The sequence below is a fragment of the Tasmannia lanceolata genome, unplaced genomic scaffold, assembly GCF_043159265.1.
Source record: "Tasmannia lanceolata isolate RefF3 unplaced genomic scaffold, GAP_Taslan_0.1 ptg000003l, whole genome shotgun sequence".
In the NCBI taxonomy this organism is placed as follows: Eukaryota; Viridiplantae; Streptophyta; class Magnoliopsida; order Canellales; family Winteraceae; genus Tasmannia; species Tasmannia lanceolata.
In genome coordinates this window covers 45,918,243-45,943,176 of record NW_027518680.1, presented here as the reverse complement: position 1 = coordinate 45,943,176, position 24,934 = coordinate 45,918,243, and the positions used below count along the sequence as shown (strand labels likewise).

Genomic DNA, 24,934 nt, shown 5'->3' with positions numbered 1-24,934 from the left:
TTGAAAATACAGCGCCCAAACTAAAAAGGCAAGTTGGGTATTTATATTGCAGTTCACATGCAAAGAGCAATCTAGAAAGACACAAATTGCAATTTTTTAACTCTGGTAGACAGATCCAAACGTACCACAAAATTTGAAAAGATGTAACGTGGCAAAACATGTTGAGCGTTTAGGTGGGCAATAATTCTTCACATGCAAGTTTTGAGCTTATCTCCGGAATTTCTATTTGTAATAAATATTTCAAGCTGGCTTTATAGAGATTTTTGGTTTCTTCCTACTGTTCCCAAAACGTGTTTGGAAAGGTATTGGGAGCCACATGCTAATACAATTGAAGAGATAAAAAAAAAAAACCTTGAGCAAAGTAATCACAAGCATGTAAACAATTTCTATTCTTATTTTTACATTAAGTCAATGCAAGGTGACTTTAGTTAATCAGTTATAACCCAATAAATAAGCATTTAGTTTTCATAAGGTTGATCAACTTGAACATCTTCATGAAGTTGAACTGTATTATGGCACATCTACTGATATAAATAAAGAAATAATGTCTATCTATTAAGGCAAAATTTTTATCCACCCATCCTGGAATTAGAGCAAGTGTCCCTAAACATGACCATATCTCACTTACTCTTGACTAAATTCTACCTCACACGGAAGAATACAGATTCCCACCAAAAGAAACACGCAAAGCAGTTCATGCATCAGAACTTTGATCAGCCTCATCGCTTCTAGTAACACCAACATCAGCTGGCCGAATAACACGGTCATAAAGCATGTATCCAGGCTGCACCCAAACCACATTGAAATAATTGTCATCTATTTACTTTCTTAAAGCACCTTATCACATCAGCTCTATTGCAAATGTGAAGAACACTATCAAATATTTCATTTTTTTAATGGCACTATCAAATATTTCTTTAAAATGCAGAACTAGGAAATCGGAACATCCGGAAATTAGGAAATCAGAACATCCGGAAATTACGTCCATCAAGACACCCATCAAATACCAATGCCAATCACTACTGAAACTCAGTAGGAAAACAAATTGCCCCCCCCCCCCCCCCCCAAAAAAAAAACAAAAAAAAAACTCACTGGAATAATTTTTTTTAATAAAGAAACATCGAATGTGCTTACCCGTTCCTAGGGAAACAGAAAATCTCATTTAGGAGGACACAAAAATATATGATTTTTGCAAGTAGGGACATACTGAATAGATAGTTCAGTATTCAGGCACTGGGTCATTCAATATGAAACTGAAATGAACATAGATCCTAATCTCAGTACTAGACCATTTCAGTGATCTGAAGTTTGTGGTATAGGTTGGAGTAGCAAGACTAAGTTAAAAATTGCTGGTTCCCTAATTTGTTCCTTTACAATAATGCATTATATCTCGTAACTTCTAAACACATTTTCACTTGTTTTGAAATTTTATTTTTAACATCGTTTCCACCTACAAACCGACTATAACATTCCATGAAAAAAACCCAAATGACTGAAAAATCATGGGGCTTATGCTGCCTATGTCACAAGTCTGGTTCTCGGGAAATTCTCGGCAAGGGAAAATCTCGGGATATATTAATTTTTTCGGTTTTATTGGGTTTATATCAGGAAAAAGGGTAAAAATCAAATTATTTAAATAAAAAATATTTTTATTAAAAAATTACTTTTGGAATGGTATATATCATTAAAAAAGACCATTTGCAGGTTTAGAAATTAATACATGAGTAAGTTGCATGTTCATCATTCATCATAAGACCACTTGCAGGTTCATCACATAGCAGTAAACTTCATAAGATCACTTGCAGATAGAAGACCACTTGCAGATTTATAAATTAAAACAAGGGTAAGTTGCACGTTTATCATTAAGATAAGACCACTTGCACGTTCATCAAATAGCAGTAAGCTTCATAGGTTCACTTCCAGGTTTATCAAATAAGACCAGGTTAAATTAAGTTTCACATGTAGGTTAATCAATACACAAAAATGGTCCATAGATACATGCAGATTTTCCAACATAGGGATTGGAACCAGATGGCAAGAAAATTCAAAGGGGAATTTTGTTATAAAATCAGTAAACCTTTCATGGAATCTGAGATTTTTCTTGAAAACCGTACAAAATGTAGAGATCAAACAACCAAAAGCTCGGGTCGGAGTTGTACTTTTTGGAATACTTTACACATACTTCAACAAATATTCAAAAGCCCCTTCAATCGATGATAAATATCAGTGTTACGCTTCTCTGCAAGAATAGAGAGGCTATGCATATAAAAAACACAACGAAGATGTAAAAATGAAAAAAAAAAAAAAACCCAAACCTAAATTGAAACAATAACTTAACGAATTGAGGAACTCCCGAATGTACAAAAACCCCCAAACAAAATCGAAAAAAGAGTATTTTAAAAAATTATAGAAACCCTAATGCTCTGTATGGTTGCCGGGTTTTTTTTGTTCCTGGGAGTTATGTGGGAGAAAAAAATACCCTGGGAGATAGGTGGGAAAAAAAAAGTTCTAGAAGCATCCTGGTAAAATAAAAATCCCATGTTTGGTTATGTGGGAGAAAAAAATACCCTGGGAGATATGGTGGGAAAAAAAAACCTTTGTTTGGTTGCTTGAATTGTTGGGTAGAAAAAAATTCTTCTCAAGCTTATTTTTGGTTCCTGAGTTTATTTTTGTTCCTGGGGTTATCTTGGGATGGGATGAAAAAGCAATCATTACAAAAGTGGGATTAAAAAATTCACCCCACAAGCAATCATTACAAGAGTGGGATTAAAATAAACCTAGTGCTAAAAGGCAACCAAACATGGGATGGGACCAAAATTTAACTTATTCTCCCACAAAACTCCCAGGAACAAAAAAAACCCGGTAACCAAACAGAGCATAAAGAGAAGAGGGGAAAAGGCTAACATCTTTTTTCCCAGCCTCTTCTTCTCCCTCTTCTTCTTCTTCTTAGGCCCGGAGGTTCTTCACGGAGATTGAGACGGAAGCACGGCCAAAAACCCTTTTGCACAAGGGAAAGTCGGCCCACGAAAATTTATTCCCAAAACAAAACTTCGTGTCCCGCACGTATTAGATGAAATCGATTTTAGAAAGAGAAGGAAAGTTCTAAAAAAATCGTGAATTTATATATAAAATAGCAAAATTTTAATTTCCGGCAATAAATTTAAATATATAGGGTTTAAAATGTGTTTTAAACGTTTAGATTAAAGTGCGCGAATTTCTCACCATAAATTAAAAATTCGTGAATTTCTCACCATAAATTAAAAACTCGTGAAATTCGCGATTTTCTTAAAGCTTTCTTCTCTTTCTAAAATAGATTTCTCCTAATACGTGCAGGACATGAAGTTTTGTTTTGGGAAGAACCTCTGGACACGAAGTTTCTAAAATAGATTTCTCCTTACGCATAAGGGTTCTTGCCTGTATCTCCGTCTCCATCTCCGTGAAAGAACCTCTGGGCCTAAAAATGAGAAGAAATGGAAGGGAAAAAAAGAGGTTAGTTTCTGTCTCCCCTTTAGGGTTTCTGTAGTTTTTTATATCTTTTTTATAAATTTTGTTTGGGGGTTTTTATACATTCGGGAGTTTCTCAATTAGCTAAGTTATTATTTCGATTTAGGTTTGGGTTTTTTTCCGATTTAGTTTTAGGTTTTTTTTTCGATTTTATTTTTACATCTTTGTTGGGTTCTTCACATGCATAACCTCTCTGTTCTTGCAGAGAACAGAGAAGCTTACTCTAAAATCATCGTCAATGTATAAAAATAAGGATTTTTGTAAGGGTTTTGAAGATCGATTGAAGGGGTTTTTAAATATTTGTTGAATTCTGTGTAAAGTATTCAAAAAAGTACAATTCCGGCACGAGCTTTCAGTTATTTGAAAACTACACTTTGTATGGTTTTGAGGAAAAATCTCGGAATCCATAAAAGGATTATTTATTTTATACCTTTCACTTTAAATTTTCTTGCCATCTGGTTCCAATCCCTATGGATTCCTTGTTCCAATCCTTAGGTTGAAAAATTCGCCGCATATATCTACGGACCAATTCTGTGTATTGATTAACCTATATAACCCGGTCTTATTTGATAAATCTGCAAGTGATCCTATGAAGTGTACTGCTATTTGATGAACCTGTAAGTTGCCTTGTGAAGTTTACTGCTATTTGATGAACCTGGATGAGGCTTTATGAAGCCTACTGCTATTTGATGAATCTCTTAATGGTCTATCTTATGATAAACCTGCAACTCACTCTTGTATTAATTTATAAATCTAAAAGTGATCTTATTTGATAAATCTGCAAGTAATCTTATGAATGTTACTGCTATTTGGTAAACCTGCAAGTGGTCTTATGATAAATGATAAACCTGCAACTTACTCTTTTATTAATACTCTTGTATTAATTTATAAACCTGCAGGTGGTCTTTTTTGAATGATATATACCATTCAAAAAATATATTTTTTAAAGAAAATTTTATATTTAATATTTGTTATTTTCACCATTTTTTCCCGATATAAAACCGGATAAAATCGAAAAATTTAATATATCCCGACATTTTCCCTCGTCGAGAATTTCCTAAGAACCAGATTTGTGACATAGCAAGTAATTACCAACCATTCACGTGCAAAAGTATCTATAATGGTAAGGGATTAAGAATACCAGTGCTTCTTATGCGGCATAAATTGCTTTAATTTATAAATTCATGTATTATGGGCACCTACCTACCAACTTCTATAATAACGGCAAACCAACAAGTACGGAATAAATTTATCTAACCACTATGGAATCTTACCTCAGTTAAAAATCAAGATATGGATATAACTGTGCCTCAGCAGAAATGGTTAAGATGATTGAAAATTACAATTGGAGGGGAGAAAAAGAGACAAAAAATTCCAAATGGAAAGGGATGGATGATCGGGGAAGATGACTATTAGAGACGTTTTCAGAAGCCGGAGGAATATCCCGTTGAGAGTTTCGGGGTTTCAGCAACCTTCATGCTTCTTATGCGAATGTGGAATCAATCTTGAGCAAATTTGGGAGCCTTATATGTCTTGCCTAGATGGAGGCTACTCTGTTATGGAAGTCTTTGAATCACTTGGGATATTTAATCCTTGCTGCAGAAGATATCTATTTTCATTTGGGCATGAAACCAACTTGGAGAGGCCCCATTGGTCCCAATGGCATCCACCGAGATCGCACGCAGGTTCTTTGGGAAGCGTGGAGGACTGGGATACTAGGGGGAGGAGGTTGGATTTTGGTGCTAGGGAGGTTCCTGGTCGGCGAGCTGTGGAATCATCTCGTAGGCCTTTCTCGAATGGGAGTGACTGGTTATGCTCAAAATGTAATTACAGAAACTTTGGTACACACACCTTGTGTAGAAAATGCTTACAACCTCGTAATAGAGAAAACCCAAATTTAGTGTGGAGACCCAAACAGGCTCAAGCTGCCTCCTGTGAAGAGGATCGAAGCCTGGATGTTCCTGTGGTGGTAGTGGAAGAAAGAAAGACATCTTAAGAGCTGTCTTATTGGAAGCTTGAAATCTGGTTTTGGCTTTTAGAGGATGTTTGGGCTAGGGCAAAAAAGTTTTGGGGGCTCCCAGAATTGAAAAAACCCTTTACTATTAGCACAGTGGAGATCCTTTTCCGTTTTGGTTCGGAGGCCTAAGCTACGACTATTCTCCGACGAGGGGAGGCTTTCGGGGGATTCCTCTCCTCCCTCCAGCCATGGTTCCCGGCGTATAATACAGGAGCTAGAACTGTTCGGTTACGGTTTTATAATATTCCACTTCATGCTTGGTCCTCTGCCACGGTGGAGATTCTTGCCTCGCATCTGGGTCAGGTCCTAGAGACCCAACTTTTTGGAAATCACTCCAACTGTTTGACTTTTGCCTCTACCCTGGTTATATCCCCTCTTTGGAAATCCATCCCTCACTCAATTAATTTAAGGGTAGATTTCACCATTTACTCGGTGGGAATTAAGGTTGTGTCTGAAGATAGTATAAATTCTTTGGCCTTGTCGGTAGTGGAAGAGTCCAATAGTAAAGACAATTTTCCTCTTACTGGATATCCGGATGAGTCCCACAGATAAAGATTCACCGGCGGTGATCTGCCCATCGGAAAAGGTGGCAGAGGCCACTAGGTGCGATTCAGAGCCGGTGGCCCCCCTTACAAATTTCGAATTACCCACCTACCCTCCTGGCCCCCCAGAGCTTGTCACTGTCTCGTCAGGTAGTAGGGAGGCTAAGTTGAGGGGACCCGTGACTCTGTCAAATGCTACCAAGTCAGATAGGGTGGTGCAGGGTGGTGCCACGTGGCACCAAAGGAAAGGTGGGTAGAAAGGATATTGTGGTTTTTTTCAGCTTAAAATCGGCCGAGTGGAAGGCCCTAAAATTAAAAAATAGGTTTTGTAGAGCGGGTTCGAGCCCAGATATGAAGAGTACACGTGCGCTTAAAAGCAATCTCAGAAGAGACTCTGGACCGAACGCTCGCCTCTTAGCTACCCGTGGCGGCCTTTTAACTTTGGGCAGGAAAATTAAATGTGCATATCGTAAAAAGGAGGTTAGGAAGAAAAAGCCTCGTTTGAAAAGTCTCCACGAATAGAGAATCTTGCAAACCTCGTCTGGTTCGAATATGACCGGAAAAGCATGTTTTGAAGACCCTAGAAACATAAGGAAGGGAGAAACTTCCATGGTGGATGGAGACTTGGATCTCCTAAAAACTCTTAAATATAATGAAAAATTGGCGAGGAAGGAATCTCCTACTCCTAGTGAGGTGTTAATTTCTCCTCTTAAGAAGCAATGGCTGAAAGAGCGGGCAGCAGTTCATCAAGGCGTGGGTCTGTCCCCTTCCCAGGTCACCCTGAATAGTGAGGAGGAGCTTCATACGCCCCTCCGTAACTTGCCCATCTTTAACAAGATCCTAGAAAAGGAAAGGCTGACGCGAAGGCATTTATGGGAAAAGGAAAAACATTTGGCTATTGCAAACTTGGAATCTAAGCGTGCAACCCTAGATGAAGTTGTGTAGGGATTAGGGCACCTGAGAAGGAACAGGGTCAGTTAGGGCAGCCTAGTGAATCAGGTAGGCGAGATAAAGGAAAAGGAGTCTTGGTATTGAATGATGAGGAAGAACCTGGGCACCCAGAGTTGGAGGGCTTTATGATTTTCTAGCAATGGGCGATGTATTTGGGATCTCCTATCAGGAGAATTTAGGCAAGACAAGAGAAATGTTCCGGGCAATGCAAGCAAGAGCTGCAGATGATACATTAAAAAGAGTTAAAGAGGTTGAACCAAACGTTGGATTACAGGATTAAAGGACACACTTTGGGAGGTGCAGAGATGTAAGTTTTAGGGAGTATGGATTGTCCTCCAAAGATTTCAGTTAATGAAAAATTGAGAGTTGTGGGGTAGTACATAGGTCTTCTGATTTCAGTCCATTTAGACATAATGTTTCAGAGTTATTTAATTGTAAAGAGACAGGTTGGGAAGAAAATGATTGTAGGAAACTCGGAAGTCGGCATCAAGACTATGGAAATTGTGATGATGGTTTCAGTCCCGTAGGTTGAAGGTATGACAATTGTTAGGAAGAATTCTTGAAAGGGTCATTCTCTGCGATGATAATTCAAGATCCCTTTTTTTTTTTGAATGATTGTAATTCAAGATCCTAGTTGTGCTAAAAGAAAGTTGTAGTCTCATGTTAGCTTGAGAGATTATGGTCTTTTGCTAAATGAAGGCATTCTGGTCTGGGAATCTTCATCATTACCCAATCAAGGAATTAAGGTTCGGCAAAAGGTTGTGGGAAGAATATCTTTAAATATGTAATGGATAATATTAGAAAGATAGGATAGAGGAGGGAGGAAAGGGATAATCTTCACTTTTTGTTCTATATGTATACTTCATTGGTTACAGGAATACCTGTGCCAATGTTTATGTTATTCTCTTGTAATGCAGGCTGGGACCTCTGGTCCTGAATGTTTTTGTTTTTGTTTTGAGAACTAATGAAATATGTCAACTTTCAAAAAAAAAAATCAAGATATGGATAGCTGGACTTGGACAATCACCCTCAATATGAATAAAACACTCAATGTGTTCAAATGACATAAATTGTCATGACTTAATGGAGTTTCACTGCCATAACTTAAATTGTCAAATGACTTAATGGGGATTCACTGCCATGACTTAAATTGTCAGATCTGTGACAGCCTAAAAGGTAGCACACCTTAATGCTAGAGTAAGAAAGTCAAATGTCAAGCAACCAAACAATATTCAAGACATATGCAAGTAAGTTTCAAGCAATAGATTTTTATCATGACTAATAACGTACCAAGCAGAATTCATGATTAACTAAAGCATTAAAAATACCAGTCCATACCTTCAAAACAGCAGCAACAGTGCCAGATGGCTTCGAAGCATCAGGTACTTCGAAAACCGCTTGATGTCTATGTGGATCAAAATGCTCATTTATAGGATCAAATTTTTCCACTCCAAACTTTCTGAACACCTGAGAGCAAGAAGGTTAAGAGGAGTTTAAGCTACAAACATCATGGAATCCCGTATATATTGAGCATAAGTGAAAAAAATCATAATAAACTTCTATATATTAATGAAGCATGAGGAATTAGGAAAAACAGATAACTATTGGGTCATCCATTTCCACATAGAAAGGGCTTTCCTAAAAAAGCCTTCTCCTTTCCATTACTTTCCTAGAAATCTGCTTTAACTGTTTGATACAACAAATATGAAATGTAGAAATTTTTCTGCAAAAGTGTTTCTCCTATTTGGATGCTCGTTACTTCGAAAAGGAAAATGAACACATCATTTCTAATCAGTGATATACTATGGTCATTGGAACCCACACAAAGTACTTAAAATTCCCTCAACTAATTTTCCGCAAACATTGAATCATGCAGATCGGGGAAGATCTAATCCATTCTTCTATTAATTTTATGCTTACCCGTTTTATTCTTTAGATTCACACTTGAATTTCAAGTAGATCATCATACACGCATTTATTAGAATACATTCAACATATATCTTTTAGTCGTTAATCCATACTGAATTTATCAATCATATTCATTTTTACTTATATTATATCTCTTAATTAAAATTTTGTTATTTACACCCCTAAAATCCCTTAATCTTCAATTTTAAATTTTGTTATTCACTTACAATTTTAAATTTTGTTGTTTTCATATACGAGTGGGGCCTACATAGAGGGCCCAATGACTAAAAAAGTAATAGCCCCACATGCACATTAATCACTAATATATTTGCTGGACTAAGATGGATGGTCTAACAGCCAAAAAGCAACTGAGCCCCTATATAGTAATGAGTTACCTACTAATTTGTTTTGAACGAAAAAAGGATCCCACATGTACACTAATCAGTGATCTACTAGCAGGGTATTGAGGGCCCAACTAGAAAAAAAGGGGAACGTAAATAATACGGTATATACTAGTGGGGCCAAGATAGAGAGCCTAAGGGTAAAAGATAATGGATCCCACATGTATGTTAATTATGATCCACAAGAGGGGCTAAGATGTAGGGCACAACAATTAAAAAGTAATGGAGCCCACATATATTGAACCAAGTTATATACTAATTACCAAAAACCAAGGGATCCCATACGTCCGGCAATTCTTTCAAGACGGAAAGGTAAGCCGCATCCGAGGTTTTAAGGTGGATGTAAGCCCAAGGTTTCAACCTTGGTAATTCTCTAAGTCATGTTTGGATGATTCCAAACACAATTTGACACTTTATTAGTTGATTGTGCTAATGTGTGTTTTCTATTAGCAAGAAAATTGAAGATCTTATCAAAGAATCAAGTCCAAAAGCATGAATCAAAGGCACAAAACAAATTTGAAGATGTGAGCTTGAAGACATGGAACGCAAAGCCATGGAGTGGAGCTAAGTGAGAAGGCTTTAAAACTAGAATAGGATCCATGTAGAAGATGAGATATAAGTGAAGAATTGAAGAGGTTTTTGTCAAGTCTTATTCTTAGTATGTAATTCTAGTCTCTCTTGTAATAGGTGGATAATGGCACTAGGGAATTTAAAAATATTTTGAAATTATTTTTATCATAAAGTACTCTCTCTTAGCCGAATGCACAAGAATGATGAAATCCAATAAGAAATTAGAGGGATATGAATTTTTGAAGTAAACTGCGCAAAACAAAGGAAATCGAGAATCCTGGACATCTGAGGAACCTCGCTGAGCTCCGTACACAGACCTCCGTGAAACCCCACGGAGCTCCGTGCTATCCGTAGGGAGCCCTATAATGGCTAGTTTTGAGATCCCGTCTATATATAAAGGGCTCTAAGGCCCCAAAACACTCAGCGAACACACTTGAATCCTAATTTGAGCTACATACTTGTGAGAATACCCCTTGAGCCTTTATTTGTACATTATTTGAGGGACTAGGCTTAGGATTTAACTTGTAATCTTTCTTGTTTTGTTCTTGAGCGATACCTTTGTAAATTTGCCTTTGTGAAGGCCATTTTTAATCTACATTGTATTTGGTGGAGGGCACCACATCAACCCTAGGAGTCGAGCTTAGGGGTAAAGCTTGGATTAGTGGACGGGGAACAGCAGGAAGCAAAATCTTGAAACGGTTTGGACTTCACCTGTAAGAAGTCTGGGATAGTGAATCCATGAAGAGGTGAGAGTAGATGTAGGCCGATATTAGGCCGAACCACTATAAAATTGGTGCACACTTCTTCTACTCTTTCTTTTATCTTCTTGTGCATTTAATTTTATCTTCCTAGTTATTCATTGTTAATTTGTTCTTTCTTTATTTGCTATAATATTTTCAAGAGAAACAAAAGTTTTTAAAATCCCATTCCCCCCACTTCTCTTGGGTTACCACCTGGGCCACATAGTCCACTGTGGAAAACTTTAAGACGAAAAATGGGTGTTGTCCTTACATATGGAAAGGTCTTTCCACCATGGAAAGTCTTGTGCAACCAAACAAAGGAAAGTGGTGAAAACTTGGAAAAGGTTTTCCTTTACCCAATTTTCCATCACTTCCTGGCCAACCAGATAGGCCCTATAGTGTAATTAGTCTGTACTAGCATACATGGGTACATTGACAAGTAATATTTCCATATGACCAAATCATTTTCTTCCACTCCTTATTTTTACAAGATTTTAACGCAATGACCTTAGACCCCTTTTTTTTTTTCTTCTCTTTCTAATAACAATCATGCAACTACAATGACAATTTGACAACTTGAATTGATATAAAGTAGATGTCCAAAGGTCAACAGGGGAGTATCATTGATGTAAGCAAGAATCGCTCCCTTGCTTATCAGCATTTTCCATAACTTAAAGGAGAAAGATTTATTTTTATTTTTTTTGAAAATTGACATATCTATTGATAATAACAAATGTATAGAAATTTGGGACCAGTCGTCCCATCCCATTACAACATAAAAAACCAAAGCAAAATATAGCCCATATAAGTACTATCCCAAACAAACAAAAAACAAAGATTTAAAAGGCACAGATGAGGGAAGACTCGATACACGAAAGACCAAGCTCTCTCAAGCAAATTAATCGGGCCTAAAACCCCCATCATATCTCGTGTCTTTCTTCCAAAGAACCAGAGTGGGTAATTCAGCCATCCAAGACCAAAAAACACTATACCCCCTTGTAGCGAAGGACCACAGTCCCTTAAGCACACTTGGTAGTGTTATTATACCATCCCTTTTCAATTAGTAAGCAAGAACAAAATTTCCAAAACACACCAACTAGGACCACCATTTCCGTGCCCTCACAAAAATCGTCACAATCAAAGACACTGTCAACGCCCATGGGCCAGAAAATGCTTTATCTTTTTAGGGCCTTGAGCTCCCTACTTCCCTTTCCTGGAGTCTTCCCCTTTTTTCCACAGCATCATGCCTCTCAATTTCATTGAACATTTCCTTAGATTGGTCCACGTTTTCTTCATAATTGATTCCTAGAAAATTTCCCATTTTCGCCATTTCATCAAACTCGTCCAACTGCTACTCTTCCTCCCCCTCCGATGGTACATTATCGGCCCTGTTTAGATACGATTTACTGTTGACACCAAGTTCCCCGTCCAATGAGTCACGAGAAAGCTTGGTTTCAATGACCTCAACCGCCTTATCACTCGTGCCCTCAACAAGTTCTTCTTTTCGATTCTTCTTTTCTGATAACCCTTCCTCCGTCTCTTGTTTTTTATTTGCTTTAACGAAAGGTTCAAAAACCGGGAAACATACCTCTTCCAGAGACTTTTTCCCCGTTAGGTCCTCCAATTCCTTTTCTTTCCCTTTTGCCTCCTCTAGCAGCTTCCTCCATTGGAGCTTGGGGAATTCCTGTGCCACTTCATCCTTGTTGAAGAGATCCTGCCTCATCTTTCCTTTTTTACTGCTATGCCCAGTCCTCTTGAAAGTTCTCTTTCCATCCACGCCCATAAATTGTTCCCCACCCGAGGTCCTTTTGCTTAGATGGTCCAAGAACTCTCCATCATCCGACGATAAGGAATCGTCAGAGCAATCGAAATTTTCTAACATCGTAAGCAAATTAGAAACAGACAAATGGTGAAACATCAATGGGGATTAACCTGAACCTTTCAGATTCAACCTGAAAAGAAAAATTGAGTTGGGTTTACACTATGGAAAATCGGGTCAGGCAACCTGAGCCGAATTTATATCAGTTTAGGTTTGAGTTGAGGCCTCGGGCAACCCGAGCCGCCCAAAACCAAGGGGTATTTTGGTAGTTAGATACAAAATGAAGTAGGATTTATAAACATAAAATCTCCCTCTCCACTTCTTGCATTTCCCCCTTTCTATAGTTCTCTCTCCCTACAAGCACACCTCCCTTTCTCTCTCTCCATACGTGAAGCCAGGGTTGAAGAGGAAAGAAGAAAGACACACTCAGGTATGCATTGTTTTCCTTTTCCCTTTCATATTCCTCTACTTTTTTTACGATTTGTTCCTCTATTTGTTATTTCTCTTTATTTTATGTTTTTCCTCTCTTGACTTGTTTTTCTTTTTTATATTTCTTATTCTTTTGTTTTTCATTTCTGTAATCTCTTGTTGTGGTTATGTTCGCTTGGTTCTTTTTTCTTAGAAACCTTAGCTACGATTTTAAATAGTTGTCGGTGTACTTATAATGTAGGTTTCTCCTTTTTGAGTCTTTTTTGGGTGGTTTATTTGGAGTTAGATCAGGTAGTTTTATGTAATAATTGAAATTTGTTGATCAGTTGCTGTTTCCACTATTTTAGGCTGAGATTCGCAAAAATCCTTATTAATTTGTTCTTTTTCCTTTTCCGCTAAGTGCAGTCGAAATGAACTCTATTTTTTGAGCATTTCTTGTTGGGAAGTGATCTTTTCACCTGTTTTTTCTTACTTGGGACAGCTCCTATAGTGCATTTATGAGTACTCTTTTACACTAGAGGGGTCTGTCCCAAGTAAGAAAGAATATATCATTTCCCTTATTGTTTTCATCAGGTTAATATGGTATGAATTTTAGGATTATTGATTATTGATTCAATTTTAGACTTTGGGTGTATGGATGCATTTAATTATTATGATTATTATTTATCTTTTCGTATTTGAGTTCTAGAAGCTTAATCTGGGTGATTCGTGGATGATTTTACAAGTGTAGGAACATTTTCTTTGTTTCTTCAATATTTTCCCGATATCCTATTCCCAGTTGATCTCCCAATTTTGTCATTTTTCAAACTCCTCAGAGGTTATACTTTCCTCTGCATCTAGCGATACTTCTCTTTGCTCTTCTGAAGTCTCCTCGCCAGGATTCATCACTTCCCTTTCTTCGTCAGAAGTCTTCATCCCCCTTCTACTGATAGCTGCTTTCCCCTCTCAATGCAAGATTTAATTTTCCCACTGAGTTCCACTTCCATTGAGTCTCTCGTCATTTTGGATTCTTCATCTGGGGGTATTATTTCCTTCTTCTTTACCCTTTCTCTTGCCCAATTGGCCTCCGACCATTCCATAGTTTCATGCCGATTCTTTTCCTTAAAATGAAGCTCAGCTGGAACCGGCGGTTTTAAAGGATTGTCTTCAAAAGCCACGGCATCCTGCCAGAGTTTTGAGAGTTGAAGTTTCTTGAATTCTTTTGCTATCTCGCTTCTTGATGTGGATACATCGTAAGATCTTCCCTGCTTTTGTCTGCGACCTTCCTCTGTTATACTTGCTCCTTCCTTTCCCCTCATCTGAGTGCAACAAGCCACCTGATCTCTCATAGTTTTCTAACATTTTTATTACATTTGAAACAAATAGCTTCCTTTTATGGTCCTTACCATTTGAGACATTTCTCCCTCATCATTTCTTGGAAAACGCGTACCCACCTTTCCTACCTTCTCTGGGAGGGTAAGGGATTTTGGTCATATCGAGGCGGCTTGAGGAAACTTTATTTACACGTAAACTTTGTGATTTCCGTTCATTTTCGCTTTCTGTTCATTTAGCTGATTTTATTGAGATTAAAGAACACCGAGATAGTCAATACATGGGTGGGATAGAAGCATTACAAAGAAAACTAAAACAAAACAAAGAAGAGAATCAAAGAGCGCCAACGATTCCTTAGAGACTCCTCTCGCAAGACTATTGACCACCTTGTTGGCGCAACGGTGCACATGTTGAAACACTAATGAGGAAGATCTCACCTAGTCAAACATCTCATCAAACCACCTATCAAACATCCACGACGGCTTTTGTAAACCATTGACCCAACGGATTACATTTAATGAGTCCCCTTCCACCACTACATTGTCCAGGCAATCTCTTGCCAACAACTTCAATCCCTAATACACAGCTCACACCACCACTTTCGAAGCATCCGCCACCCTTAGGGGACCCGCATAGGCCCAAACTACCTCCCCCTTCTCATTTCTTAGGACTCCCTCAACCCCAGCCGCGCCGGGATTCCCGAAGCTAGAGCCATTGAAGTTAAGCTTCACAAAGCTAGGCACAGGGGGCACCCTGTCTTGAACAATTTTTTGCCTAAATTCCACACTGCCACAAATTTCGCCCCACCTTTCCCATAGATCATAGGTGAAAACAAATTTGAAACAAGGAATAGATTTAACACAAGATTTATAGTTTATGGACATTTTTTTTTTTTTTCAAAATGGTAGACGAATATATTGATAGAAGGAACGAGATGGTCAAGCTACAAGGAGGAACGAATTATATATCAACAAATCGATATCTAAGATAAAACAAAAAAATGGGGGAGGGAATCAAAGAGAACTAGTCATTGCTTCAATACACCCTCTCTAGCTAACCCATCTAATAGTTGATTACCTAAGCGCCGAACATGATGGAAGTCAACCTCCAAAGACTTAACCCAGTCATTCATTTCATCAAACCATCTGTCAAATCTCCATGGCGGTTTTGTGGACCTCTGAGCTATCGAATAACATTCATAGCATCTCCTTCTATCACAACTTTGTTATGATGATGATTCATAATAAGCTCCAACCCTTGATGAACCGCACACACCTCTGCTTCAGAGGCGTGTACCTCCCCGATTGGCCCTGCAAAATCCCAAAGAACTTTGCTACTTTCTAAGAATACCCCCCCCCCCCCCCCCCCCCACCTGCAGGACCAGGGTTCCCCAAACTAGAGCCAGCCATCAAAGTTAAGCTTCATGAAATCTTGTAGAGGAGGCTCCCATTATTGTGAAGGCATATGCTTGCTTTCACCACTATCACATATATCCCTCCACCTTTCCCATAAGTCGTAGTTCGGCACACTTAAATTGAGGTAGCGATGTTACCCAAGTCGTAGGCTAGGCAAACTTAAATTGAGGTAGCAATGTTACCCAAGAGATCACTAAGCAATCATTTTGATAAAAAGGTGAGATGGGCTCTTTGATTTCCCTTTGAAAACCCTAGCATTTTTCTCCTTCCAGCATTTTCCCTTTGTAGCTAGGAAAGAAACATTCCACAGCACTTTGCCTCTCTCCCTCGATGGGTTGGCCGACCTCCAGAGAGAAGGTCAATAAGAGAAGCTGGAAAGACCCAAGGGATACCAAATCTATCTTTTTCTTTGGGTTGGCCTACAAGTGGCACATGTGGCCCCCCACTTTTGGGTTTGGCCATTGCATGTGGATTTTGCTATTTTGCTATTTTGCTATCAAGGAGGTTTGAACCCAGGCATTTGCTCTGGTACCGTGTGAAACTACGGTTACTCCAAAAGTTTAAGCTGTTGGAGGTGTTATTTAATCTTTTATACTTTCACTCACCATTAACCTAAAAGCAGAAAGTGTCCATCTTTCCACTATGGTATGCATCCCTATCATACACCCAAAGTCTACCAAGCAATATCTTTGCAATATTCACAGAGATATCATCACACCACACATAATCAATCCGAGTGGCATAATTGGTTAGGAACCCTTACCGATGATGACATATCATGGAGAATTCCAAGACCTAATGCTGTCACCACGAACACCGCCAGAGCCAAATATGTTCGCATCCTTAGTTTAGAGGACACATCCTTCTACATTCCTCACAGAATTATGCATCGGTTCGGAGGAAAGCAAAGGCCATGGGAACCACTCTCTCATTTCCGTCCACCTGAAGAATTTAGTGAAAATACAGCCAGGACTCTATACTCAGCATGGGAGAATTGCAAGATAGTCTATATCCACGACATACGTGTTTCTCGTGGAGACATGATACATCCAGACTACTACTCAGAATTTCTCTCACACATCCCTTCGGATGCCGAGCCTTCGGATTTCTCAGAAACGTGGAAGCTCAACAAACTCTCTGTTATCTTCATCGCGGCTCAACCTTGCAAGTCAAGGGATTACTTCATATAGAAGATATCACGTTTCATTTTCTTTTTTGCAAAATTTTGTAAAAATACTATCTAAAGTCGGGATACCACAGGCCTTTTGTACAAATTGTAAAAGTTGATCAGACATATGAATAAACTAAGATCATTCGCTAAAAAATCTTGTTTGAAATCTTAAATTGTCTGTATAACTCTTTCTCCTTGCATGAAAAAGTTCTAAAACTAGTGTATATTCCCATCTGCAGGTAGAAAGTTCGTACACTTGAAACCATTGTACCTAGAAAAGAGAAAGCTGGTACCCAAACCGATTCTCGCTTAGTGAGAACCTCAGAACTACCTAGTTCTTTAGTTCATACTTACTCAGTAGAAATTTCAGAACCATCTAGTCCTACAACTCCTCTTGCCATCATGGCAGAACCGACGGACCAGTCCCAGGTTATCCAAGAGCTACAGCAAGCAGTAGCTGAACTCACTCAGACCCTCCACTAACTCTCAGAATAGAATGCCACACTGAGATCACCTCCTCAGGGTACTGTAATACCTAGTACACCTCAGCAACCTCTTCCTACTGTCTAGGAAACCATACCCACTCCACCAACTAATCAGTCTATAGCTCAGCCACCGGATTAGTTCCTAGGAGAGCAGTATGCAGATTAGAACCATCCCTTTGCCCAGATTCTGAAGCAGTGGGAAGATAAGTTTGCCAAGGTTAGTCAAGGCCTCAAAGTTATCACACACCGAGGCAGTTGGCTCTTCGGCATAAAGTCACGAGTATGCTCCCTGTTGACGAGTGTTCGAATCCCGCCTCCGACTTACCTGATACACGTGGTGTGTGTGTCGTTGCGTGTATCCGTAGGGACTAGTCCTACTCCCGAAGGGGGTGGGGACATCCTGCGTCATCAAAAAAAAAAAAGACCTCAAAGTTATCAAGGTTCAGGGGTCATCAGGACTCTTTCCGAGACATCTCTTTGTTTCTGGATGTACAGCTCCCGGCCAGCTTCAAATGGCCTGACATCAATAAATACGATGAAATTGGTTGTCCTCGTAATCACCTGGCAGTATTCGAAAGTATGTTGTGATCACAAGGTCTGTCCCCGGATCAGCTAGCACTCGTCTTTCAGATGTCTCTGAAAGGCGTGGCGCAGAAATGGCTTTAGAGTTTGCCTGAGCTGCCGACTATGGGTTGGGAACGCATTATGAATGAATTCATCAAGCAGTTCTCTTACGAAGACATTACTGAAACTTCTTGTCAAGATCTTCAGACCACCAGACAAGAGCACATGGAAGCCTTCTCCGATTTTATAAAGTGTTGGAGTCAGAAAACAGCTCAGATGCTCAAGCGGCTTACCGAGGAAGAGCAGATCGAATGACGGAGCAGAACGTCACCTTGTCCTTCCAACATCCTATGGCCATTCAAAGCTTCACTAGCCTCAAACACTTCATCGATACCGACAACAAAATTGAGGATTCTTTAGCTCGTGGTTGGCTAAGAAAAGCTTCCTCCGATTCTAAAAATACTCGGTCCAAAAAGCCTCCCGTATCCAAGGAGTTAATGAGACTAAATCAGTTCCAGAAACCTCTGAAACTCCAGTCATTTGGCAACCAAGCAATGCACCTCCGGGACTTGCCATTGTAAACAAGCCACCCAGGGAATTCACTCCCTTACCAGCCAATCTTTCTACCATCATGAAATTACTTCTCCAAGCGAATAAGTTATTTCTACTTGCACCCCGTCCACCTCCTAACCCTCTGCCAAAAAGCTGGAGCAACAGAGTATTGTGAATACCATTAAGGTAGAGGACACCAAACAACTAGATGTCTCACTCTGAAACATGCTATCCAAGGCCTTCTTGAAAGAAGCAGTTCATTCTTCCGCCTGGGCCAACTATCAACACAAACCCTCTTCCAAATCATAACCCATCTTCGTCCACCTTAAATGCCACCTTCACCAAACCTCTGCCAATCGACTTCTCGTCCTTAATTTGTACTATCGAACCCTATTTGTGGGGTACTGATAACAACAATTACATACGAGAAGTCGGGGAAGAAGAAGCCTATCCTCTTGCCATTTGCGCAGACTTCGACGAAGAACCTTATATTCTGGACCTAGAAGAGAGGCTGGGATAGACGAAACTCCTTTCGTCCTTTCATTAGAAGATTGCAGAATCAGTGATCCTCGAACTTCAGAGGTAGAACATCTCACCAGGGACGGTAGGAACTACAAATCCCCAGAACTCAAATCAGATGAGCAGATTGACACTGTCAAACGAAGGGTTATTAGCACAGAGGTTGATCAGGAATTTTTGAACATCATCAGGCAGCTTAGCAAGACTCAAACAGACATCTCACTTTGGGATTACTGATGGTATCCTTTAAACATCGAGAAGTTCTCCTCAAAAGTTTGCCGACTTCCCAAGTGCCGAAGGATACTACACCCGAACAGCTTACGAATCTGGTTGCAGCAGTCGGAGCCTCTAAAGTCCTCTCATTTTCAGATCAAGATCTGACCCCTGAAGGAAAGAATCACTCCAAGCCTCTCCTTGTTACTGTGTTATGTAATCAGAAGAAGGTACCTGCCGTACTCGTGGACAATGGTTCTGCCTTGAACATTTGTCCGCTGAGCACGGCCACAGCCATTGGATTTGGTCCCAGTGATTTCTACCCATCTGATCAAGGCATCATGGCCTACGACAACTCCCGACGAGATATAGCCGGATCTCTTTTTACTGCCATCTATATGGGCGGGGAAATTTTCGATGTTGAGTTCGAAGTGCTTGACATCAGTCATCCTTCAATATGTTCTTAGAACGACCCTGGCTTCACAAAGTTGGAGCTGTACCCTCTTCTTTACATCAAAACTTAAATTCATGAAAGGTAACAAAGTTATCACCATCCGAGGCGATGAAGACTTAGAAGTAGGCGCTATCCTGTCAGATGGTAATGGGAAGTCAGTAGGAGACAGTGTCTATCTCAATGGTTTTCATCTCGATGTTACCACAATCAGCTGGGAACAAGTCAAGAAGGAATTAGTTCCACTCCCATACGATAGCAACCATGTTGTATCTACAATCCTCAAGATCAGCGGTTACATCCCAGGAATGGGATTAGGTCGATATCAGTAAGGAGTAGTTCAGTTCGACGATCTACATTTCCCTTCCAATGTTGGTACAAGTCTAGGTTACCACAACACGTACCAAGAGGAACAAGAGATGTATCGAAGTATAACTCGAAAGAGGCTATACAAAGAAGCTAGAGATACACTAATGACTCTAATGGGAGTGTTAACTAGACTAAACAAGTCTCCTAGAAGAAGAGGAGACAACTAGGGTGCTAGTGAGACTGGGCAAGTCTCATAGACACAGGGACGGGCTCCAAGTAACCTTATCATTGCCCCTGCAATGATAAATAGGAATAAGTCATCTAAAAGACTAAGTTAGTCTTTATCTTACAAAGGGAGTATAACTAATGAGACTCAGTCAGTCTCCTATACCTGATTTGCTAATGAGACTTACAAAGTCTCCTAAAGGGGTAACTACCTAATGAGACAAAGCATGTCCCCTAGAGAGGGGACTTCTCTATTGAGACAAAGCTTGTCTCCTAAAAAAGGGAGGCTTCGGATAGCTCCATCATAGCCCTTGCAATAATAGGAGGATCTAATCTAAAAGACTTGGTCAGTCTCTCATAGAAGACACAAGAAAGAGGGGATGCTATAAGAACTAAGCAAGTCCCCCTAAAGGATGGGCTTATAATCCAACACTCGCTCTGAAACTAGATATGATAAGCACTCGAAAGTCAGAATTAAAAGCCATATTTTATTTTATTTTATTTTTATTTTTTTTTAAAGTGAAGCATACATATGAAATTGCCATTTTATTAAAGGCATTGTTACTGTTCCTAAAGGGTTCTACAAGTTGAGGGGAAAGGTAAGCTAATTACCAGGATATGGATGCGCTAATGCTATCTTCAATTAAGTCAATAGACAACAAAGCTTCTTCCTGAGTTAACATTGAATTTGAGAGTTTCCATAGTCCTAAGAATCAATCATTTATTGCCTCTATGTTCACTCAAAACACCCTTGAATAGCTGAGAATTGAAGTAACACATTCATTAACCACCAGTACTAAAAGAAATCAAGCACCGTTGAGTTGCCAGGATGGTGGTTTTACCAACCCACGCAACCCTAACTGGACTTGGATGTTTTTTTTTCTCATCAAGTGTAAAAGATTAATGGTTCTCTACGGACTACGATACTACGTTCATGTTGCTCCCTCAATCGATAAACAGTTGACACACTTTATCCCCACATAAAACATTAGTGTTGAAGATTAGCATTATAGATCCACTCCTCTTTTGATTTGGGGTCTCCAAGATACATCTCACCACGTCAATCTGAGGGGTATTAACTTCTTCATCAAGATCTTCATCAATATTTTTGCTCGGCCCATGCTCACACTCAAGATCCTCAATTGTAGTATCAATATCGTCCTCAAATCCAACATGGAGGTTTCTAGTGTGGCACTGGTAGGCAAGTTGACCTGACTTACCACCATGATAGCAATCTATTACCCACGTGTGAAGTTTCAGTTGTAACTTGCAACACTCTTAACCTTCATGTCATTTTCTATACCCTTCACACCATTGAATGGGGCAGGCCTAGAAGCATTGGGCCTGGTGATGGTGGTATTAGGTATAGTCCTGGGGAGAGGATCATGTTCTTGTTAAATAATTGGTGTGAGATATAATATTAAAGGAGGATTTTACAGCTATATTTAATGCGGCATCTCACAAAGACTTTTATGTGGATGAATCTTTTTTGCAGAGAGACCTGTCACATGGGTTGGAATTTCAGATTCGGAAAGAATTTCTTAGAGCAGGAAGAAGAAAATGTAACATCCTTATTGACATAGAACCCGATTAGCCCGGTAGATCCAAAAGTACCAGAAAGCCCAGTTGATCTACATATTGTATGATAAAGATAAAAAAAACTTTTAATACAATTTTTAGTCCTTCTTGTCATTAAAATAATGATCTAACTGTTCAAATTGCTAATCGGGACCAATTTGCCCCAAAATGGTCCCCGCCGAGCCCTAATTGATCCTGAAAGGCCTAAAATTTCTAAATTATTAAATTAAATGACAGATGATGAATTAAATATTTTAAGGATCATTTAAAGACCAGCAAGGATCATGTTTAGGAAATTTTAAATAAAAGCTTGCTAGTTTCTGGTAAAATTGCGAGCAATTGAAGGCAATTGAGTATAAATCCATGGAGTAACAAACGGGTCAATGTGGGCACTTGAAATTGAATAAATTAAGATCAATGTCATTAAATCATCTACTATTGGTCTTAAAATATTAATTAATTGTCAAACCATTAATTGTAAATTAATTGGACTGGTAGGCTAAAACAAGCCTGTGATCCGCTTAATTTGTGCCGCCGTTTAAAATTAAGGGCCCACAATTAATTCTCTAATTAAATTTGGGTTTTTAGTGGGTACTTAAGTGAAAAGAAAAAATTAAAAAATAGAAAATGAGAAAACCAAAAAGATCCTCCATTTCTCTCTCTTCATCTCTCTGTTTTCCCACTTTTCCCACTTTCTCTCCTCCAAAGTGCCTCACATTTTTTACAGCAATGAAAAACATGTGAGACTATATTTGCAGCCCCCAATGTAGGGGTGAGCATTATTCGGTTAAAACCGAATAACCGAACCGAATTGGTCGGTTCGGTTCGGTTTCAGTTTTTTTTTTTTTTTGGAAATTCGGTTATTCAGTTTCGGTTTCGGTTTTGGTTTTCTCCAAAACAAAATTTGGTTAACCGAATAACCGAAATTATGGATGAAAACCATTTTTTTCCAAAAAAAAGTGCTATATGTGCACTCCGTAGGATGATCAAAACCGTCCATTTGATTGATCACAACTTAATTAGGTTGTGCTCAAAAAATCATTTCGATCGGATGATCCTAGCCCTCTGAGCCAAACCGAGATTTTGATTTTTTCCCTCCTTTTCTCCCACAATTCGGTTATTCGGTTATAACCGAATAACTGAAATTTTTATTCGGTTCGGTTTCGGATAATTTCGGTTCGGTTTCGGTTACCGAAATTATTTCGGTTACCAAATTTCGGTCTATTCGGTTCGGTTTAAACCGAATAACCACCCCTACCCCAATGTTTCAAAAACCACCCCTTTAGTGCTGCTTCCAAAATCCTAAAGATTGCACAATTTCTTGTAATATCTGGTGGGACCCACAAAATCCTAAAGATTGCACAATTTTACAAAGATCTCAGATATGGTCTAGAAAGGGATAACTTGAGCACCAAGAATGAGATATTCCTTCCCTTTGATCTTTATTCTCTAGGGATTCTCTCAAATCTCTCAAATTCTCCAAAGTACCCCTACAAGGAGATAAATTTGCATGGATATAAGGCTATAGTGTGTAAAACGTCAAAAGATCTCTCTTGAAAAATCAATCTAAGAGATCCATAAATCTCCAAAGATTCCATAGAGATCTCATTCAAGAACTATAAATTGAGTTCTTCACTCACCATTCAAGATAACCAAAAAAGTTCTTAGCTTCCCCACACTCTAAAATTTCTCCACTCTCCAACCCTACGCCCCCATATTAGCAGCTCCCATTCTTTTCTTCTCTCTTCCTAACACTCCCAACAACACCCTCTTTCCTCCTAACACTCCCAACAGTACTCTCTCTCACTCCTTCACCATTAACACTCTCCTAGCCCCTTCTCTCTCTCTCTCTCTCACCTACATCCAACTGCCCTGTCTTTTCCTCTAGTCATTAGGCAAGCAATCATTCGGTCAAGCAAGTAATTCTTCACATTTGGTCAAACACAAAGCAAGGTATGTCCCTACTTTGTTCTTCTTCATGATATTCTAATTCCTCGTGGTGCTTGCATCACTAGTTAGGCTCTTCATCATGTTACTGTTTGCATTAGTCCTTCATATAATCTCATGGTTAAATTAGTTTTTTTTTTATGGGTTATTCCATATAGTTTATTTCATGATCATTTTGATTCTCACATTGTCCATGATTGATTTCAAATGCCATACTCTACTTATTTTATTTCGGCCTATTAAAATGTTAAAATTCATCAAATTATTTAGGTTTTTTTTTGTTGAAGTCAGTAGGTTCATCATGGAAAATCATGTTAAGAGTAGGCTTGTCTTGGAAAGCCAGTAGGGCGTCATGTTGTTTTTGAAGATAACAAAAATTTGGCTCTTAGCCATTGGATGCAAATCAGTAAGAACAAACAAAAAAAAATCGAATCATTGGTTTTGGTAAATGAAAGAAAAATGACACGCAATTGTTTAATGCATAAAAGGAATCATTAGGGTAAAGAAAACAAAATGAGAAGGAATTGCCGATGGAACTCGGGCCTACTCGGCCTTGGAATCCGATCAATACCCATTTTGACCCATTTGGCCATCCGAGCATCCAAACATTAGGGGCCTTCAAGGCCAAGCCAATCCTTTAGGATCCCACCCTATCTGGCTTAGGGTTCCATCCTATTCGCCTTAGGAATCCTACCTTGCTCGCCTAAAGGTGCTCACCCATTCGGCTAATCTCCAGGCCAGTCCCCAACTCGGTCTAACTAAACCCTAGCTGGACCCACACCCAATCCGAGTTAACCCAAATACTTGAGTTAATCCAAAACTCAGCCCAACCCAGACCACCTAGCTTAAGAACCCAACCCTTTGTGCATTAACACATGCGCTGTGCGTATTCATGAAAACAAAATTAACATATGAATGCAGTGTGTGCATGAGTGTTAGGGACATCCATACAAAACCCACATGGATTATCATTCTATACACTGTTCATGTACTGTGTGTATGAATAAACCCATGATTATAGACCCCAAAGAATTAACCCTTGCAATGTGATGTATATACCAATGCACTATGCGCATGAGATATACACATCTATGCAACAGAATTAAGTCTTGAATGCACTTGCGCATCTCCAAAAATATATGTGCTGTGCACATTCAATCGGCCTAACCCCACTCGAACCAGATCACCTCATCCGTACTACCTCATCTGGACCCGACCTAACCGGTCCAACCTGATCCCATACCTCACAGACCCAACCCAACCTGATCCAACACCGATTCAACCCGACTCAACCTGGTCTAACCCAGGCCCAA

At 39.2% G+C, this 24,934-nt stretch overlaps 1 protein-coding gene across 2 annotated transcripts in view; it reads right to left on the bottom strand.

The window, feature by feature from the left end:
- Window positions 1-376: 376 nt before the first annotated feature.
- LOC143854941 (grpE protein homolog 2, mitochondrial-like) overlaps window positions 377-24,934 on the bottom strand; it is a 57,397-nt gene continuing 32,839 nt past the window's right edge. For both annotated transcript variants that reach the window (XM_077365086.1, XM_077365094.1), the window contains 2 exons: window positions 8,353-8,481; window positions 377-784 (listed from right to left, as the gene is read on the bottom strand). In XM_077365086.1, coding sequence (XP_077221201.1) covers window positions 695-784; window positions 8,353-8,481 — 219 coding nt within the window. In that variant the 3' untranslated portion in view covers window positions 377-694. The remainder of the gene's footprint in view (window positions 785-8,352; window positions 8,482-24,934) is intronic.